General features: G+C 34.7%; 1 protein-coding gene across 4 annotated transcripts in view; it reads left to right on the top strand.

Moving 5' to 3' along the window:
• Positions 1 to 5947, top strand: part of LOC106079956 (transcription factor SOX-5-like) — a 163281-nt gene extending 157334 nt beyond the window's left edge. For 3 of the 4 annotated variants that reach the window (XM_056043674.1, XM_056043673.1, XM_056043672.1), the window contains exon 12: positions 670 to 5947. In XM_056043674.1, the coding sequence (XP_055899649.1) occupies positions 670 to 1256 (587 nt within the window). In that variant the 3' untranslated portion in view covers positions 1257 to 5947. The remainder of the gene's footprint in view (positions 1 to 669) is intronic. The other variant, XM_056043675.1, reaches the window with a different exon arrangement.
• Positions 5948 to 21947: the final 16000 nt, after the last annotated feature.

Below are 21947 nucleotides of genomic sequence, written 5' to 3'. Positions count from 1 at the left end.
TCCACTTTTCTTTTCCGGATCCAATTGAAATTGTGCAGAACTAGTCATAGTCAAAGACAATGTAGAATCAATCCTAAAATTAACCAATTAGTTAATCCCTTAGTACTAATTAATTAATTTTGTTTTATATAGCAGATAGGGAGCTAAACCCTGTAATTTTCAGTAAATGGCAGTAATTAGCAGTTCTGTCCCTTACATAAGCTTTGTGTTGTTTTTGAAGAGTATTCCTTTTTTCTATTGCTTGATTAATGTTTAAAATAATAGTATAATTAAGTTAACTAGAAAAAGATAATACCAACTCAAATTTAGAAAAAAAAATTACTAGAATACACTGGTCAAAAAGAGGAATTTATAAATGTGGGCAGTTTTATTGAAAGTACAAAAAAAATTATAAAAAAAAAAAAAAAAAAAAAAAAGGTGGAAAGTTGGGGGAAGGAGAGAAGTGATACTTGAATTAAAGGTCCAATGCAATGTAATAGATACTAGATTTCACTGGCCAAAGAAATGTATGGGGGAGTGTTTACTTGGGATTGATATAATTTTTAAAAAAGGGGGTACATGGGAAAATCAACACTAAACAGCATGGGAACAAATATATGGGTTCTTTAATACTAGTTTTTACATAAATGCCAGACTTGTATTAATGGATTTTCTGTCTTTCTTTAAAAGATGGTGATGAAGAAGATAACTCTACAAACTTTGATTCTGCCTTCTTGCAAAGAGATATGGGTTCACCTTCTCACAGCCCCCGTGGAGGAGCCAGTACCTCATCTCCATCTCATGGAGGTGCTAGCCCAAGTCAGAGAAGGTCTGTTTCACCCAGTAACCTGAACGGCATGGATCATAGCTCAGATGACAGTGGGGATGAATCCTTCTCTAACCACCACAACAACAACATGCCTAACAGCAAGTCTCATGGACCCAATTTTTTGTATGATGAAAGCAAGATGACTGCTGCCCAGTTTCCCTTTCACCATGCCTTGCAACATTCACAGTCAGCTTCTCTCGGTCTGAGGCTTGATCTTCCATTTGCATCCACTCCTTCTGGTTTACTCAAACCAGAGGCAGGCGTTGTCTTCCCGAAACAAGGGGCTGCGCCTTTCAACCTTTCACTTTCTCAAGATTCACTGTTAAGTGCAACAGGACGGAGCATCGGAGACAGTGACAAGAGAAGCCTAGAGACACATAGTATTAAACTGGAACCAGTTTTCCCCCACTTAGCCTCAATGTCAGACACTAATGGAGCATCACTATAGTGTAGTAATCTCTTAGCTCAAACTTCTGAACTGTAGGCTATTTTTTTGTTGTTTTTTTTTACATAACACTTTTTACAATAAACTCTTATCTGAATTTTGACTACCAGAACTGATCTAAGCTGATGTGAACATGAAGAGTTGTGTGTCAAGCTTCAAGCAAGCAAGATATTTACAAGATGTGATTTCTTGTTTCTGAATTTAGAAAGTAAAAAGATTGTAGTTGAGCTAGGAACCCTTCAAACTCAGGCTTTGTCATGTTCAATGAATTCACAAACTATGTGCACTGCACAAACTAGTTGCTGAAAGATATGGACCCATCCTTCTCAAAGTTGGTGATTTCAAATTTTTAAAGTTTTATTCTAGCTGAAAAAAAAAGGTGATGTATTTGCCCTTTAGCAGTCTGTCTGTAATATATATATAAATATATTTACATACAAATGTATTTATAAAAAACAAACCCAATTATTCCTTTTAGTACAACGAATTAAAGCCAATGTAAACAAAGCTGTTTCTTTTTTAACTATGAAAGTCTTAATGTAAATTTGTCGAACTATTTTATATTCAATTCTAGACAACAAAGCAATAAATTAAAAACTATCACAGCAATGATAAGCAATAAAGAGCTTATTTTTTTCTTTTATATGTGTAACTCATTGTCTCAAGAAACATTGTATCCAAACATGATATTAATATGTTTATTTAAAGTAACATGTCCTCATTTTTTTTTGCCAATAGCTTGTAAATTGTTTGGAAAGTAATTATAAAATTATGTTCATAAAATTTATCTTTTGAAAGATACATATGTAATAATAAGCATATTATTTGGCTTTTCTTATTTATGGCTAGAATGGAGAAGTAACATGGTAATTTTCATAATATATTTAGTCTTAATTAACTCATCTCTTAAGTGCAGAACTTTTTTTTTTGTTTCCAGAAAAAAAAAGAGTTCATGTTAATTTTAAATTTCATTTTTTTAGTCAATTAATAGGATAATAAATAGTTTATAGATTATAAGCATTTCATGTGATGTATTCATATTTTTAAATATTGTACCTGAATTCTCTAATTATGGCTTAATTAGTCTACCAGAAATGTCTTAAAACATTAAGAGAGTCAAAAGGCACTTGGTGAAATCAAATGTATTATTTTTGTAATAGAACAACTGCACCTATTCTGACACGACTACTTCTACTAGATCAACTATGTGAAAGAAATGGCTGTCCACGTGATTGTGGGACATTCTATAAGGCTAAAGAAATGTAAATATGTAGAGCAATATCACTGTGCACCTTTATGCATCAGAGCTCATCCTTCAACTGTAATAAGTTCAAATGTACATGCACTTGGTACTAGAAGTATTGCAAACTATACATAAGATGCATGCACTTCTAAAAATGCCAATAACTTGATAATTGGTTTGATCTCATATCATGTTTTAATTTTTAATGCTTTACTAATATTTGTTGTTATTGTTTTGTATTGTACAGCACATTTTGAAAAATATTTTCTTATTTAATGAATGTCTACCTTTGTTTTTTTAATCTCTTTATTCTTATAAATCTGAAAGATATAAATTGTCCATAACGTCTATCATTTTTTTTGTGATAGTGATAAAATGCAGTAATTCATAATCATTTTTAATGTAAATATTCAGTCTAATTCTTAATGTCAATGTTGTTACTTGCTGCATAGTTTGACTTGCTTTGAATTATTCTCCTGTGTGAATATTTATAAATAGTTATACATGAACATCTTGTAGAATGAAGTACAAAATCTTTTTTGTATCGGGTAATAATAAATAGCAAACACTTTTTTTTTGTTTTTGGTTATTTTGTTAAAAATAGAAGGTTGGTAAATGAGTTTAGATAGAATTAAGATAATTCTCATTTTTAATTTATCTGATACAGTATTTTGGAAAGATACACTTTGAAAGATAAAAAATGTAAAGATTGATATTTTTCTTTGTTTTATATATTTATTATTTACTCAAAGTAATTCAATGTTTTATTTCTTGCCTGTACTCTTGGAGAATGAAAAATAAAGTGTCATGTTGAGGTTATTGTATATTTCACCTTTGAAAATGCATTTATATAGAACCCAATGTTTCTCTAAAGATTTCTTCTTCCTAAAACTTTTTCCTTTTCATATTAAAAAAAAAAATGTGATAAAATCATGAACAGAAAGATTTTTTTTTCTTCATTATACAGTTTTAAAATGAATTTCAATAATCATGATCCAATGGGCTGCCAAATGAGCCAACCTTAAATGTAAATATGAAACCTTTAAATTTTTAGGTTGATCCATTTAATAGTTGCAAGATATTGATATTGTGTTAAGCACACTTGCAAATATTAACTATTTGTGAAAAAATAGATATATTAGTCAGTGTAAATATAAATGGGCCAATAAGCAAAAGAAATAAACTTGAAATAGAAATAAACAAGCTACTGGACACATACAATAAATATAACCTATTAGACACAGGAAAAAAATATATTTTCAGTAATAATAAGTGCATTAGGACAAGCAAGAATATACAGTATATGTAAGAACTATTAGACATAAAAAAATATATAAACTTTAGGCATAAGAAATAAATTTAAACTTCTAAATAGCCCACTATGCAAATCTTAAAACTGAGTCAGCAAGGCTGTTATATATTGAAACTGATGCCTAAAGATCACACTTTTGTCTGTTTTAAAATATACAATGAATGTTGTAATAAACATGTTACATATATATATATATATACACATACTATACATATATTACAGTTGTATTCCCTTGCTCACAATGGTTCTACATAATTCATCTTGCGAAAGATTTTTGTTGACATTAATGTCATGTAAAAAATCAAGTATTATGTGTTCACAAATTTGTACTTTTTTTCTGATTCCAGTTGAACAATTTAAAAATAATTATTCTGGGGAGCTAAATAAAAAATAATCTTTTTTTTTTTATAAATTTTTTTTCTTTTTTTTTTTCCCTGTGATTAAGTAGCATGTGATTTAAGTTTCTATCAAATACAAAGTAAATAAGTCACAGTACTGTCTACAGCTTTATATGTTGTTTTTAAAATACCATAAAATGTTTAGAGCTATTTATTTTTTGCAGAACCAATATTATTTTAGACAATAAAATAGAAAATAGGTTTGATTGCAAATAATATAGCTATGAATTTTTTTTTTATTTTTTTTTTTTTTTTTTTTTTTTTTCAAATTAAATGATTTACACATTGACTTCTAATATTTACATTAACTATTTTATAAACGTAATTTTTTATGAAAATCTAATTAGTGAATCAATAAGGGGGGCCTATGTCTCTAGGATTATTGAATCTTGTCTCAAATATAAGTTGAGTCCTTTAACTTGGGTGCATTGTATCACAAAAAAAAAAAGAAATTTATCAGAAAATAAGTTAGATAAACAAGGTAAATAACTAAGATGTGCATTAATCATTACATTTTTTGTGTGAGTGTTTGAGAGAGAGAGAGTGTGTGTGCGCTCTAACGCACATTATTTTTTTTAATGTAAATTTTGAAATTGGGTAATTCTGTGATAGTGGATGAATTCCACTGAGTCTGTAGAGTTTTGAATTGCTCATTACAATGTCACACTGGGTGTTCAATGGAATGAAGAGGTTGACCTTCTGACCTCATGCTTGACAAAACTAACCTTATTTTTGAACAATTTTTGTTTTTTTGTTGATTACTTATGTCATTAGTATCTAATTTAATTTTACGCTATTTGCGATCAGTTATATTTTGTTTTGTAACAATTATTTTTCTTGTTTTATTTGCTTTTTAATTGTTTTTATTTATGTTCTGAAAGATATGCAATAGTCAATACAGGTTCCAATATATATATATATATAGCCTATATCTCTATGACATATGCACATTTCAAGTGTAGAAAGTTGTTTTTTCTTTTTTTATTTATTCTTTTCTTTTTTTTTTAACTGCTTGAATTTTTTTTTAAACAAATCATAGAATTTGTAGATCTAGATTTTAGAAAAAAAAAATTTGTCACATATATTTGGGGGGATTTTGTTGGGTGATTTTAGTAAAAATTTGCTAATTTATTGTACCTCTTCACAGAACATTTTCTGACTCTACATCAATAGATGTCACATACAATAGTGTAAGTCATAGATTTCGATGATCTATATTGATCATTATTTAAAATCCAACTTTGGATGCAAATATTTGTTGACAAACTAGATCTAGATCTAATTATCTCTAGACTATTTAACTAAAGAAATGTTAGTACTCCACAGTAATATTTGAATGTCTCAAAAAAAAATATTATTACTATTAATCATTATACATGTACTGTAGTAACAAGACCGCCATTGTTTAGTGTGGCTTATTCATGCTCTCATTTTTAGACCCTATATAGCCAAAAAATTGCTTGCTAATTATTGCAATAAAATAATGATAAACAATGATAAAACGGAAGCCTTTTGAGGGGCTGACTCCTGTCTACTAGTAATATTTGTATCATGGAATCAACTTGTTGCTATATCTATCTATCCATTGATGACTATTTTCCAATGTCTTAGAAACATTTTTAATTGTATAGGCATTATTACTGTGACATTTTATATGCTACATTTTTTTTTGTAAGTAACTATGCTGGAAATAGACATTAAAACATTGTTTCCACATTGCATAACGTTTAAGTGTTGGTTTGTATGAATGATTTGTTACCCCAAGCCTATAGGTCATAAGAAAGACTTGGTTTGTTACTTCAAGCCTGTAGGTCATAAGAAAGACTTGGTTTGTTAGCTCAGGCCTATAGGTCATAAGAAAGACTTGGTTTGTTAGCTCAGGCCCATGGCGTAGCACAGCCAAAGAAGGTTTGAGTTTAAAACCCCTACAAGGGGGTTTGCGGTTAAACCCCCCTCTTCTATAAAACAAAAGAAATAATGCAGACGACAATCCCCATATTTCAAGAACATAGCTAAGGAAGATTTTGATTTTAAAACCCCTCCGACATTTTGTTTACGATAAAACTCCCTCTTCAATATAAGACTAAAGCATACATCAATCACCAGATTCTATGAGCGTAGCCAAAACGGGTTTTGAGTTTAAACCTTCTCCAGCGAGGTTTAAAGCTAAAAACCACATCGTCAATATAAAAAAAAGCAAATTAAATGCTCAAAATTCTGTGAGTGTAGCCAAGAGGGATTTTGAGTTTAAATCACCCTCCTCCAGAGGGATTTAAATTTAAAACCCCTACAGATGGTTTTGAGGTTGAAAACCCCTGTCTTCAATATTATTCTAAAGGAAACTACAGTCACCAAATTCTAAGAGCGTGGCTAAAGGGGTTTTGAATTTGTTAAATATATATATATTTACCCCCCCCCCCACACACACACACACCCCAAAGATGATTTTGACGGAAAAAAAACTTCCCTTTTCGAAATAAAATGTAAAGCAACACCACAGTTACCAAATTCTAAGAACCAGTGATGGGAATTTTCCGACAATTGTCGGAATTCCGATAATTTCTTCTGATCCGATTTTCTAGAAAAAAAATCCGAAGTTTTCCAGACATTTTTTTTTTTCTAAATCCGATTTTTTTTTATGAAAAAAAAATCCGATTTTATTATTTTTCCATTTTCGGAAGAATGCGAAATAAGATTTTTGATTTGTTTTGAACCTGCGTACATCCGGTCTTTTGACACAGTTAAAGTTCTATTTTTAAAAAAAATGTGTGTTACCGTATTGTCTTATAAGTCTAGATCTTGGTCCAGACTAGAGTAGTTTGAATCAGTCTAGATAGATATATTCTAGATAAGATATCTAGATTCTTTAATTTGAATACTTTTGATCTAGATCTAGAGCATCTAGACTTCAATGGCTGCTTGCCAGCTTTTGAAAAGTATTTACTGTATTAGACTGATTAGACTTAAACGTAAGACTAAGAGTATCATGAATGATGCCCGGTCGCTATGTTACGTATGTAAACTATGTAGATCTAGCGCTAATCGCCGCTATTACTACAATTCTAGTTGTATTATTTTTTCGCTGTTGTTACAATGGCCCCTAGATTTTTCTAATTTGAACCCTGCCTGCCGACTTCCATGAGTTCAAACGGGATTAGATTTAGACATCTAGATCTATTATAATAATAATAAGATCTAGATCTACTCATCTAAATCTAATACTACTAATAGAGTTAGTGATACTGTGATAGACCTACCGTGTACCGGCCATCTGGATTTATATATAGATCTAGAATATACTTTTTTTTATATAGTAGTAAGTAGGCCTTCTTTAACTTCTTTACATGACTATAGTGAGTTACTGAGTATAAGCCTGATAGAATGTAGATATCTAATAATAATATATTGGATCTAGAGACTAGAGTCAAGTTATTAGATATAAGTAGCTCTAGATTATAGATCTATCTATAGTGAGGGATATATATATATTTTAATATAAAAGTTTAAAAATTTTCTCTAACTAATAACTTATCATTACTAATGCTATAAATGTATAAAAGCCCAGTGTGGTAGAGATCCATTTCTTCTAACCAACTTGTATCTGCATGAAAAAGAGTCACATAAGGAAGCCTTAATGTGCAGTTTTATTGCTAAACTTTCTCTTCTTCTAAGCATTGCTCCACATCTGGTTGTTCTTGCTTGTTTTGCTTAAGAACTCAGCTGAGATTCAGCAGCTTTTCAAAGCATTTTTGGTGGACTTCATGTGCAAAGCTTAATAAACAGTTTCTCCTGTACAAATGTGCAAAGCTTAATAAACAGTTTCTCCTGTACAACGTTTAATAATCAGTGAAACAACCAGAAGTGTAGCTTATACTTTTGAAGTATTTCTACAACTCAAGCATGTTTTTCAAACACATTTAATCCTTATAGTTGTTTGAGAAAGAAGTTGTTACAATATCTGTATATATCTATTATAGAATGCTCAGACTGCAAAAAGCTTTCTCCTCCCATCAATATATATACAAACAATAGTGCCATGAATGCATTTTGTGTGCAGTAATGCTCAATGCAGTGTAAATGTTATGTAATACAACATTAATTAAAGAAAATATTAAATAAAATGATTCTACATAGTTAAAAAAAAATTCAGCAACATCTTTTTTTAAGTCGCCACGACAGGCCAGTTCAAAAACGGGGGGGGGGGGGGGGGGGGGGCGGCTTACAAAATTTCCTAAAATTTTTGCAAAGTCAGTTCCCATCACTGAAGAACGTAGCCAAGAGAGGTTAGACATTTATATCAGTGGCTGGGCTCCATTAATAAAGTGCAGTGAATAGTCATCTGCCGAAATTGAAAAAAGACTAAATGTGGCTCAACAAAGACAGCTAAGTCGGATTTTAGGAGTCAGTTATAGAGATCGGGTCTTAATCAAGAAAATCCTATGCCGAACAGGGCGTCGACCCCTTAGTTAAGTTGTGACAGAGCGTCGCATGAGGTTTGCGGGGTATGTTCTCCGACAAAATGAATTACGAGTTGCGATGGCATGGAAGCCATTATTAGGAAAGCGCAAATAGGGACATCCTAGTACAACTTGGCGCCACACTTTTATGGAGGTCCTCAGAGCAGTGGACACCAGGTGGAAAGAAGCTTCAGACATTGCCATTGACAGATTTTTGTGGATTCAGTTTGCAGCCCTATGCGCCGAACGGCGCGGGAGGATCTCAGTCCTACGTAAGCAAGAATAAAACTTTTTAATTGCTGGATAATGCACTGTCGATACCTTAGAATATGCTTTTTTTTTTTTTGCTTTAAATACTTGGGAAAGTCGGGGAGTCTTACAATTTTTCCACTAACTCCAAGACGAAGCTATTCTAGGTTACAATAAATGTCTTCCGAAAGAATGAAGGGTCAAAATGCAATAATTTCATTGAGGTGGGGTTGAACCCCAAAACCCCACCCCCAGGCTACTCCCATGATCAGGCGTTATTATTAACCAACAATTAATTAGAAGGCCGATAAGACAGCACAATCACTGTACAAATTATAGCGCTATTATAATGTGGAAGAGGAAGCCTGAATCAGTTAGAAAAGAACATGGTAGATTGTAAATGTCTACCGGATGGAGATGACAAAGACTTAGAAGAGTTTGAATATCTAAATGTCTACCGGATTGAGATGACAAAGACTTAGTAGAGTTTGAATGTCTAAATGTCTACCGGATGGAGATGACAAAGACTTAGAAGAGTTTGAATATCTAAATGTCTACCGGATTGAGATGACAAAGACTTAATAGAGTTTGAATGTCTAAATGTCTACCGGATGGAGATGACAAAGACTTAGCAGAGTTTGAATATCTAAATGTCTACCGGATGGCGGGCAAGCAGGATTCGAACCCGGGACCATCGAGACGGCAGTCCAGAGCAAATACCACACGACTAGGCAGCAGAAGAGAAAAATGACACTAAGGAGATTATGATTCAATAGAGAAAGTCTTTCAATGTCAGGGTTTGTAGAGACTTGGCAAATGTTTCTTGTTTCGTACAAGTCAACATAAGAAACAACAAAAAGAGTTTGTGGGATGACACCAAGAGGCAGGCCCCACCAGGTCCGCTCATGGACATTGACTATTCAAGGCAGAGAATTGTTTTGATTATTTAAAATAATAAAATTCTTGAGACGAGTCCCGGGCAAGGTGGCCACCACAAACTAACATGTAGTCTTGGGTGACTTCAACGTCCGAGTGGAGAGTGACTACAGCACAATCTTGGGCGAGACATGGTATAGGTAATTGCAACGACAATGGCAGACCTATTGCTGGAATTCTGATCCGAATTTCCACTTGTGGTTACCGGTACCATTTTCCAGTATAGAGGCACAAGCGCTTTGAACAATGGCATCTACTTGATGACCTGCTGGTGAGGCTATGCGATGTTGGGGAACTGATGCACACCAGAGAGTTATACCAAGTACAGACCCGCACCTTGTTGTTCGTGCCATGTTGCGTTTAGACAAAAATCAATTCATAAATAAAATAAATACATTTATTATTATTAGACTAGATTTATTAAAAATTGATTAATTCAAAATAATTGATGCAATATAAGCTTTGTTTTTATTTCAAAGTATTTACATTTCACAATGTCATGTTTAAAAGCATTTTACTACTTTATATTTCAATCCACCTACATTTTACATTAAAATAGAAACACGACTTTATAAAAAATCAATCAGGTCTACATAATCTATACTATCTTCTTCTTCTATTATAAAGTAGAATGTGAGGCTTATGTATGTATGTATGTTACTTATAGACATCAAAACCGCTTGACCAATCTTGATAAAACTAGGCAGGAATGTTCCTTGGGTACTAACTTAGACCGTAGTGTAGGCCTATGTATTGTAGCCCTAAAACAAACTTTAGACCCTTGACATGAGAAAAGATCGAAAGGATTTAGACCTAGATCTAATTTTAAGAAATACACTTTGCGCACATAGTTTTTTACTTTGACACATGAAAATACAAAAGAAGATCCATTGATTTCATTATATAATAAAATTAACCTTTAATTTTGTGTTTCAAAAGCATTTTTTACATAGGCCTAAATTAGTTCCTGATACTATAGCTTTAATAGAGTCGGACAACTTTATTTTTTTGTGAGGGACTTATAGTATGTTACACTGAATTACAACGACCCGCTTCTATCGACCTCCCACACACAAACACATATACTTCTGGCCTGAGAATTCTAGTATCACTTTTCTCACTTCACCCCCCCCCCCCTTCCCCAGGTCACCACCCCTAAAAAATAATTCTACAAAACAATCACCGACTTTTCATTTAATTTCACATTATGGTATTTCATAAGCTCTATGTTGCTTTTTGGTAGGACACATTTTGTCATTACTCAGACGAAGTACCACTCTACCCACACACACACACACTAATCAAGTTCTACCTACATTTCATTTTTGTTTTTAGACATTTTTACACACAAAACACAAGAGAGTTCAAAGGATTGTTTTTACAAAGCCTGCATTAACTTGCAGGTACAATTTTTGTACAAATTATTTCTTCCACACCCTATTTCGAATCAAGTTGAAACACAATTATTTATTGTACCTAATAAACAAAAAGATTCAATTTTAAAAAAATTAATCTTGTATCACTGTACTACATGTCAACTGTTGAACTTTGTCCACACTACAGAAAATATTGATTACTAACACAATATTAAATAAATAGAGATGACTTCGTATTTTTAGGAGTATAAACATGAGCTTTCTTTGTATCACGTCACATTCTGGCAAATGATTTTCACAAACGGCAAAAAACGATGAAATGCATAAACATAAATATCTCATCCTTCCTTTTAAAGTTAAAACATTTGATATCTGCTATGACCTATTATTTTATCATCTGGTCACCTCCGTATTTGTACATTTCCTGACCTTGCAATCTCAGAACAGTTCTAAGCACACTTCAGGTATCATGGCCAGGCTAGAATTAATTGATGAAAACAAAATGCAAAAAAAAATACATAAGCCCAATACTCTTTTTATAAGGCAAATTATGTAGTTTACAGATGGGTCTGTGTTAATATGTGAAATAATGCAATGTTCCTAAATCTCTGGACTTAAGACATAAGTCTTATTTTTACTGTAACACTGAGTCAGCTTTACAGGTACAGAACTTGTAGTGAAACTAAAAAGTACATTTAAGCAGAATACATAATTCATAGATCTTAATCACTATTAAGTACTGAAGAGTTACATAACAACAACAGGAAAAAGCAGATCAAGTTACCCACACAAATTTGAACTCTGAAGAATTGTTGCAGTTCTAAGTACAAATAAGTAAAAGTCTTAGTTCCTTTAACTTCCGGGTAGAATGAACACAACTTTTGTTTTTCAAGTAACTGCAGGCTTACACCCAAACACTGGGACAAAGGAGTTATACAACCTGGCAAATGAAAAACATAAATACTGTTATTTATAGCCATGTCAAAAAAAAAATTATATTTGACAACAGAATACAATAGATTTGTTAATTGAAAAAAGTTTATTTATTTCAGACCTTTAATATTAATAACAAATTAACGACAATACATAAGCATCAGGCCTCCGCTACCTATTGTGCAATGTGTGCATGCATTGCACACAGGCGGCCGAGTGTAGGGGGCGACCAAATCATTATTTCAAAGTTACCTTTATTATTTAAATTTTTAATTTAAAAAAAATACTCAAATACTTTATAAATTCTAAATCTCCCATTATATTTTTAAAAAAAACGATATTCGTACATAAGAAGCTATTTTGGAAACATTTAATAAGAAAAAATGGAGCGGCACGCGAGGGATTCCCAAGGGTTTTTTCATAGGCGCCTACATATTTCTGACCTTGAAACTTAGCGGGTTATCTGTGATATTTGTTTCGGATGAGGCTTATAGAAGCAGGTCAGTCAAAACATATTTTTCTTCTTAGTATCTACTTACTACATATAAATATTGTTGTTTAGTCGAATACTCCACCTTGTAAGTAGATCTAGTTATTAAAAACTCAAAGTTATACACATTTTGCCTTTTTATGTTAAACTAGCCTGACATTACCCGCAGCCTGCGCGTCTTAGTTTGTGTTTACTAATATAGTGGATAGGATTTAAATTTATGTTATGTTTCGCAACGAAAATAAAATCAGCTTTGCGAAAATGGGTTTAACCAAAGCCGATACATTCATATCTATTAAAAACGAAAGGAGCGATAGATGAATAGGTTATAAAGTACAATTAAAACGGGTTTACCCGATTTGTTAAATGAATGGTATTATAAGTAAGTCAGGATGTTCTGAATTCGCAGATATATGGAAGGAATTTATGTAAAAATGCTTTTGAAACACAAATTTGAAGGTTAATTTTATTAAATAATGAAATCAATAGACTATATTTTGTATTTTCATGTGTCAAAGTAAAAAACTATATATATGCGCAAAGTGTAGTTCTGAAAATTAGATCTAGATCTAAATCATTTCGATCTTTTCACATGTCAACATTGTACACAAAGCTTAGATCCATATGATACTATAGCTTTAATAGAGTCGGTCAAATTTTTCTTTAGGGCTACAATACATACACTACGGTCTAAATTAGTACCAAGGAACATTTCTGCCAAGTTTTATCAAGACTGGGCAAGTGGTTTTTATTTCTATGCCAAACATACATACATACATACATACGCCTTACTTTCTACTTTATAGTATAAAAGATTGCTGTTAGTTAAGCATACATTTTTGGGTCTTATAGATGTTGATCTACATTGAGTTGTAGGCTACTAGCTGTTTGGAGCAACAAGCCAACGACAGACCAACAACAGGGGGGAGGGGGCCTGGCGGCGAAACAATTTTTTTTATATTTTCATTGTAGTAGTTATTAATCCGTGTCTGAATATTACCAATGTTTACAAATTAAAATACCTTAATAAAGAGACGTCGTTTCATGTTCTAATAAGATCTTGTCAAATGTAGACCGTTTTCGCTAGATGCATGTACAACAATATTGGTTAAAACTTAAAAAAAAAAAACATTCCAAAACGTTTCCGCTAGTGTGATTCTTCTGGCTTTTCTTATCTGAATTTGGTCAAATTCCTTCCTACTATTGCACTTCATTATAGTGACGATTTTTTTTTTTTGTGAAAAAAAAGGTCCATGACAGAGACGTCATACTTAGCACTAAGATGATCTTAAAAAGATCAGGCCCATTACAGACGTCCGTGTACCACTAGCGGATCCAGAACTTTGGAGGGGGGGGGCGATTTTTTTTCCAAACCCTAACCCTATGCATAAACGTGCGTACAGCATATATATATATATATATATATATCATGGGCGTAGCCAGGATTTTTTTTCGGGGGGGGGGATTTTTTCTCTCCCCCCCCCCCGACCCCCCCCCCCCCGGCGGAAAAAAATTATATGTATGTGTGTGTGTGTGTGTGTGTACATAATCTTTATTACATTCTGACCCCTCATTCTTTCGGAAGACGTTTTTTGTGCCCTAGAATGGGTTCTTCCATGAATTAGTGAAAAAAATCCCCGCCATTACTAGCAATGGTGTCTGGGGGAGCGCTAGGAGCTCCCCGAGCGCGGGGCGAAGCCCCACCGCCAAGCACTATTTCTGATATTGAAAACCAACAAAATGCATATTCTGAGGTATCTACAGTGCATTTTCCTGTTATTAAAAAGTTCTATTTCAAAAACCTAATGTGCTATTCTTACTGACTTAGACCCTCTCGCGCCGTTCGGCACATTTGCTGTTAAGCTGTTTCCATAAAATTGTAGATTCCCCGCCATTACTAGCAAGGGTGTCTGGGGGAGCGCTAGGAGCTCCCCAGCGCGGGGCGAAGCCCCGTCGCCAAGCACTATTTCTGGTATTGAAAGCCAACAAAATTCATATTCTGCTATTCTTACTGACTTAGATCCTCCCGCGCCGTTCGGAGCATTTGAATTCAAGTTGTTTCCATAAAAATCTGTCACTGATAATGTCTGAAGCCTCTTCCCATCTGCCATGAGGACCTCCATGAATGAGTGGCGTCAAGTTGTACTAGGATATCATTTCAACTCTTCTTATGCGTAATTCATTTTGTCGGAGAACATGTCCCGCAAACCTCATGCGTCGCTCTCTCACAATCTTACTAAGGGGTCAACTCCCAGTTCGGCATAGGATTTCCTTGATTTAGACCCGATCTCTATAACTGACTCCTAAAATCTGTTTTAGCCATCTTTGTTGAGCCACATTTAGTGTTTTTCAATTTCGGCAGATGACTATACACTGCAGTTTATTAATGGAGCCCTGCCACTGGTAAAAATGTGTAACCTCTCTTGAATACGCTCTTGGAATTAAGTGGCTGTAGTTTGCTTTAGATTTTATATCGAAAAGAGAAGATTTATCGTCAAAATCATCTGTTGGGGGTTTTCCACCTCAAAATGCTCTGTAGGGGGATCTTAAACACGAAACCATCTGGAGGGGTTTTAAACTTTAAAAAAAGCCATCTGTAGAAGAGGGGATTAAACTCAAAAACACCCGATTGGATTGGCTACGCTCAAATAATTATAGTGTGTAATTTGCTTTTTTTTATATTGAAGAGGTATTTTTAGCATCAAACCCCTCTGAATGGGGGTTTAAACTCAAAACCCCTTTTGGCAACGCTCATAGCATTTTAAGTGCGTAATTTGCTTTTTTTCTTACACTGAAAATGTATTTTTTATCCTCAAACCCCCCTTGCAAGGGGTTTAAACTCAAAACCCCTTTGGCTACGCTCATAGATTTTAGAGTGAGTAATTTGCTTTTATTTATATTGAAGAGGTACTTTTTAGCTTCAAACTCCACTGAAGGAGAGTTTAAACTCAAAACCCTTTGACTACACTCATAACATTTTGAGTGTATAATTTGCTTTGTTTTTATTATTAAAGAGGTATTTTTTACCTTCAAACCCCGCTGAAGTGGGGTTTAAACTCAAAACTGAGTCAAAACCCATTTAGCTACGCTCATAACATTTTGAGTGCGTAATTAGATTTTTTTTATATTGAAGAGGGGGTTTATCGTAAATTTTAGAGGGGGTTTTAAAATCAAAATCTTCCTTAACAGTGCTCTTGGAATTAGGGGATTTTCGTTTGCATTTTTTTTTTGTTTTGTTTTATAGAAGAGGGGGGGTTAACTGCAAAAACCCCAGGTAAAGGGTTTAAAACTCAAAACCCCTGGTAGGGGGTTTTAAACTCAAAACCCTGGTAGGGGTTTTTAAACTCGAACCCCTCTGGCGCGACTCGATATAAGAATTTAATTTTATAGCATGTATAAATTATATTAGTGACAGATTTTTAATTTTGTAATTTCTTAACTATAATACAAAAAGAAAAAGTATTGATTTGTCCCATGGGTGGGGGGAGGGGGAAGGTGATTGCATGTATCGCCCCTCACACCTGGTACAACCCTTTTTTATTTTGTATTTACTTATAAAATTTGAGATTAGAGTGTGGTGCGACATAATATACAATGGGTTCACGTAGTTTATATTATATACATATTCAACTAATTTTGTTCACATACAATGATTTCTCCATAAAAATAGGACCGCCCCCCCCCACACTCAGAGGGCTAGAGTGGGGAGGGCAGTACATGCAATCACCCCCCCCCCCCCTTACCCCACCGAATCGGCAAAAATACCTGAAGGAGAGCGACATAATATAAAATTAATATATTAATTCAACTAATTTTGTTCACAAACTATGATTTCTCCGAAAAGTAGGACCGCCCCCCCCCCCCACTAAAAGGTTTTAGGTGGGAAGGGCAGTAGAGGTATTCGATCTTCACCCCATCGGCCAACAGGGGAACGACATAATATAAAGATCGGTTAAAATACCAATAACAAGTTTTAATCATATAGATATTCAATTGATTCTGTTAGCAAGCTGTGATTTCTACATATAAATTGAACCGCCCCCCCACTCGAAAGTTTAGGGGGGGGCGGAATCGATGCCATCGCCCCCTCCCGACCCCACCATATCGACAAACATACTAGAGGGGGGGGGCGAAATAATCTAAAAATAGGTTTAAATATAAATCTATATTATAAAGTAGAATGTGAGGTGTAGGCCTATGTATGTATGTTACTTATAGACATCAAAACCGTTGACCAATCTTGATAAAACTAGGCAGGAATGTTCCTTGGGTACTAAATTAGACCGTAGTGTATGTATTGTAGCTCTAAAACAAACTTAAGACCCTCAAAAAAAAAAAGTTGTCCGACTCTATTACAGCTATAGTATTTTATGGATCTAGGCCATGGTTAACAATGGTGACATGAGAAAAGATCGAAAGGATTTAGACCTAGATCTAATTTTAAGAAATACACTTTGCGCACATAGTTTTTTACTTTGACACATGAAAATACAAAAGAAGATCCATTGATTTCATTATATAATAAAATTAACCTTCAATTTTGTGTTTCAAAAGCATTTTTTACATTAATTAGTTCCTTATATCTGTGACTACAGATTTCCTGACAAACATTCTTTCATTAGACAATACTGTAATGAATCGCGTACTAAAAATTAATTCGTTTAATTGTTTACTTTATAATCCCATCCCTAGATCTAAAACTCTAATTCAACTCTAAGATGATAAAACTTCTCTTCGGACAGATAGTTTTATACTTTAACACATGAACATACTAATTCATTTCATATTTTGATCAAATAAACATTCAAATTTGGTTTTCTAAAGCATTTTTAATAGACTGCATTCGTTTACGAAAGCTGCGAAGCCGGGTTGAGATAGGCCTAGATCTATATTCATTCACGAATCGCTTACTAAAAATTATTTCGTTTAATTGTTCACTTTATAATCCCATTCATTTAACAAAGCTATCGCACTTTTCGTTTTTAATAGATATCTATGTATCGGCTTCGGGTAAATCCATTTTCGCAAAACTAATTTTATTTTCGTAGCGAAAGAGAAAAAACTTGAAAGGATCATTAGCTACGTTTAACATACATTTAAATCCAATCCACTAGATTAGTAAACACAAACTTAGACCCGCAGGCCGCGGGTAATGTCAGGCTAGTAATACAAAAAGAAAAAGTATTGGTTTGTCCGATGACGGGAAGGTGATTGCATGTATCGCACATCCACCTGTTTATATTATATAGATATTCGACTCATTTTGTTCACATACTATGATTTCTCCATAAAAAGTGTACCGCCCTCTCCCCACTCAAAGGGTTTAGATGGGAAGGACAGTAAAGGTATTCGCTCCTCCCCTTCCAATCGGCCAACAGGTGAACGACATAATATAAAGACCGGTTAAAATACCAATAACAAGTTTTAATCATATAGATATTTAATTGATTTTGTTAGAAAGTTGTGATTTCTACAAATAAATAGGACCGCCCCCCCACTCGAAAGTTTATGGTTGGGGGAGGGCGGATTGATGCCATCGCCCCCTCCCGACCCTACCAAATCGGCCAATATACTAGAAGGGGGGGGCGAAATAATCTAAGGTTGAAATATAAATAATTAGTATATATTATTAACATAAGTAATAAATTCGTACACAAATTATGTGAATTCTATACTAAAATTCGTCTGTCCCCTACCGCCCCCCCCCCTGGATCCGCCAGTGCCTGTTCTTTAAATTTCGCTTTCAAAGTTTCTGTTTGAATTCATAAGAAATATTTTTAAAATGCTGACAGTTAGAAAGTAATGAAAGAGTCATGTAAGAGTGGTGTAAGAGATGTAAGAGATGAAGAGGTAATTATGATTGTACTGTGACGTAGCAAGAGAGATATGGACCAGGTTGGATTCAACAATTTGATGGAGGTCTTCTCCTGGTCGTGGTTGACTGCCTGGTCGTGTCGTATGCTTTCTGGACAGTCGTTCGATGGTCATGATCCTCTCCCGTTGCTATTCCATGCGTCCTGTGGGAGATTTGGGCTAGGGTGTCATTGATCTTCAACATCTGAAACATGGACAACTAACAATACAACAAGAACTTGAGAGATTTCATGTTATTTTTGGCTTAACACTATTTCTAATAGCGACAGTCTTGTTGCTTAGAATGTACGAGAAAAACTGTCCTTCTAAACATTTCTAACGTGTCTGACAATGAAAGCTAGAATGTTCAAAGTCAAACCAAACTTGTCTACGTTCTTCTTTATCTCCAACATCCGAACAAATCTTGAACGTCTGTTCAAGACTAGCTTACAGCTATAATATAGACCATGGGATACAACTCAGTTTTGTTTTTCACGCTTTAACTCCAACGCTGATTACTTCCCATTGATGGTCCCGTGAGACAGAATGTTGTCAATGTGACCATTGCCTTTACCCTGAAGCGTCTACTTTTGGTCTTCTAAAAGCGAACTTTCTCGTTAAAGCTATGTAGGTCTTTACATTTTAACCATTCCTATAACAAGATGAAAAGACAATTTTGCAATAGACTAAATTAGAAATTAATTTTTTGGCTCGTCTTCTTTCTTCTTCAAACTTCAGCTCGAGGTATACATGTAATCTAGGACAATCAAAAGAGTCCTAAATATATTTTGTTTTACCAAATAAAGTTTTGATATTGAATACACATACCCACAAAGAAATTTCAAAACTAGTAATAAATAGTACAAGTTATAAAGTAATGCATCCATTTGCTTGTATACCAGAGTAATACTATATCGTCTGCAAAATCCTGATCCGTCAGTCGGTTTAGTTTACGCCATAGGATACCGAGTATAGTCTGATTCAAGTGTTTCTTTTAATGAAATCGTCGATGGCTGGCAGAATGGGAAATAGGGACAAGATAAACCCTTCTCACACACCCGCCTCTGGATATTGAAGAGCTCCCTCAATCTATCATCTGTTCTGACACAACACTTTGATTTGCTATAGAGATGTCGCAGAACCTGGACACATTTTTGGGTTCTCTTGCTATTTTCCAGAGTGATTCGCGATGGACGCTATTGGACGCTTTTATGAAATCAACAAAACTGATTATTCACCTTTGTTGGTATTCCAGGCTTTGTTCTATAAAGTTACGCTAAATAAAAAATCTGATCAGTGTATGAGCTGCCTTTTTGGAAGCAGCTGAGAAACACTAATATAATGTACAACCCTTTCCGTACGGGAGCTCTTTAATAACCACTAGTAAAGAAAACATGTTTAATTGAATTTCTAACTTCAATAATTTTACTAACTTTTGATAAAATGTCAGAGACAACGAAATATTCAAGAAGAATAGACGAACATTTTTTCCAATAGCAATCAATCAATTAGCAACATGGTTCAACAAAAAGATGTGGCGGTAATGTAAGGTCAAGGACTCGCATATAAGAGTGTAGGGAGGATTACAGAACTGTAGCCTTCTCTGTTGACATTCTTAACTCTTTCTCTTCGCAATTATTTACCACATTCTGGTGGAATCAACGCTGGTATCGTCAGTTAGGAGAGAAAGAGTTAAACCTTGAAGTCTGCCAAAGCAACATTGAAGTCTACCTCGTCATCTAGGACATTCTAGGTTGGCAGTTGCTGATGTTACTTCCCAAACAGACACACTTTTTAGGGAGAGCTATGAATTTGTCTTACAAAGAAAACAACGGCAACAGCTTCCAATGATTAGATGAAGAACTAGATCTAGGCCTAGATCTTTAAAGCTCTACTTAAATAATCATATCAATTAATGAATTATTGTTTGTTTTTTTATTAATTAAAATTTCATAGAGTAAGTCAATGTTTACATATAAATAAGAATGAAATAATTAAGGCCATGAATGTAGACAACACAATCACGTGACAGACAAGAAATATGGAACAACCCCAGAGCTCGTTTTCCTAGAGGTTCGAGCTAGACAATGGTAGATGTTGAACGCGCAGAACATGGTCACACGGTAGGGTAGAACGAAATCGTAGCTCGGCGGGTGGATAAAAAAAAAGATTTAAAAAAAAAGTTTTATTTTTAACATGGCCATTTTTGTGTCCATGAATCATTTCTAGTCACTATTTTGTCTGCTTTGTATGTGCGCAAGCCCTCTCCAGCTAACCCCACATCCATTAAGGATTTTGTATGTTTCTGTTTTGTTGACTGAAGTTTTTATGTTTGATTAAAACCCTTATTTGGCTCTTGTTAGTTAGCTGCTGGAAATTATATTGTAATAACTTAAGTGAGGCAACTCAACGAGGACATTGACGTTTATTTACACTAAGACATGACAAACACAAAGGACATCTGCCTTGGGTACAACATCTCCATATTGGCTCTCGACTTGGGCGGAAATCGTTAGTCTCTTATGTCAACATCCGACTTGTCTGGTCACTGATAGTGCGCACCTTCTTTCTGCACTATCTTGGATGGCGGTGCGCATGGCAAAGTCATAACATTGCCCCCGTCTTAGCACTTTTCGTCCCGAAAAGAAACACTGCAGCTGAGGTTTGACAGTTCAGGTGGAGGTCGATCAGTGTGAGCCACAGGCGGAAGGGAGCGTGTTCCCCACGAGGCCATCCGCATTGTTTTCTTCCAGTGCCGCTTTCTCTTTCTCCAGTTGACCAGGCTGTTGTTGCGATAATGACGTGGCCGTTTGCCACACAAAGAGATAGGGTCGAGCACTGTTTTCTTCAGCACAGCCGTTGATCGGACACGCTGTCTCAGCAGACCTTCCCGACAGACGCCTCTCAAGGGAGCTGCAGGTTCGCTTGCAGCCACGTTGCAAACAAAGTCCAATGCACCGCAGTCATCCTCAGACAACAGTCTTTCGTCCAGAAGATAGGTCTCTTCAGGTTCAAGTGGAAAATGTCTTTCTCTTGACAGCTCAGATTTAGAGTGATTTGATTGACATTCATCTATGCCAATGTCGATGATGATGGTAGAAGTACATATGCGCTGTTGGTAGTTTTCTTGGCATCTAAATTCTATGTGTGAAGCGCCGCACGTACAGTTCATGCTAAACTTCTGGATGCTGTTGTCAAGCTTCGAATTTCCCTCGTGAGCACCGACAGATAGGCAGAGGTCTTGAAGGTCCATAGCAACAGGCTTGAACGCAGATCCAACGTTGTCTTGCTCCGTCAGGCTCATTGAGGTACTGGTAACAGGTACAACAGGAACATCCGCTTCAGGCACATAACAGACTTCAGTTAAGGTACTGGTAACAGGTACAACAGGAACATCCGCTTCAGGCACATAACAGACTTCAGTTAAGGTACTGGTAACAGGTACAA

This window comes from Biomphalaria glabrata, chromosome 10 (genome assembly GCF_947242115.1).
Source record: "Biomphalaria glabrata chromosome 10, xgBioGlab47.1, whole genome shotgun sequence".
Taxonomy (NCBI): domain Eukaryota; kingdom Metazoa; phylum Mollusca; class Gastropoda; family Planorbidae; genus Biomphalaria; species Biomphalaria glabrata.
Note: the sequence above shows the minus strand (reverse complement) of the source record. Positions and strands in the feature narration are given on the sequence as shown.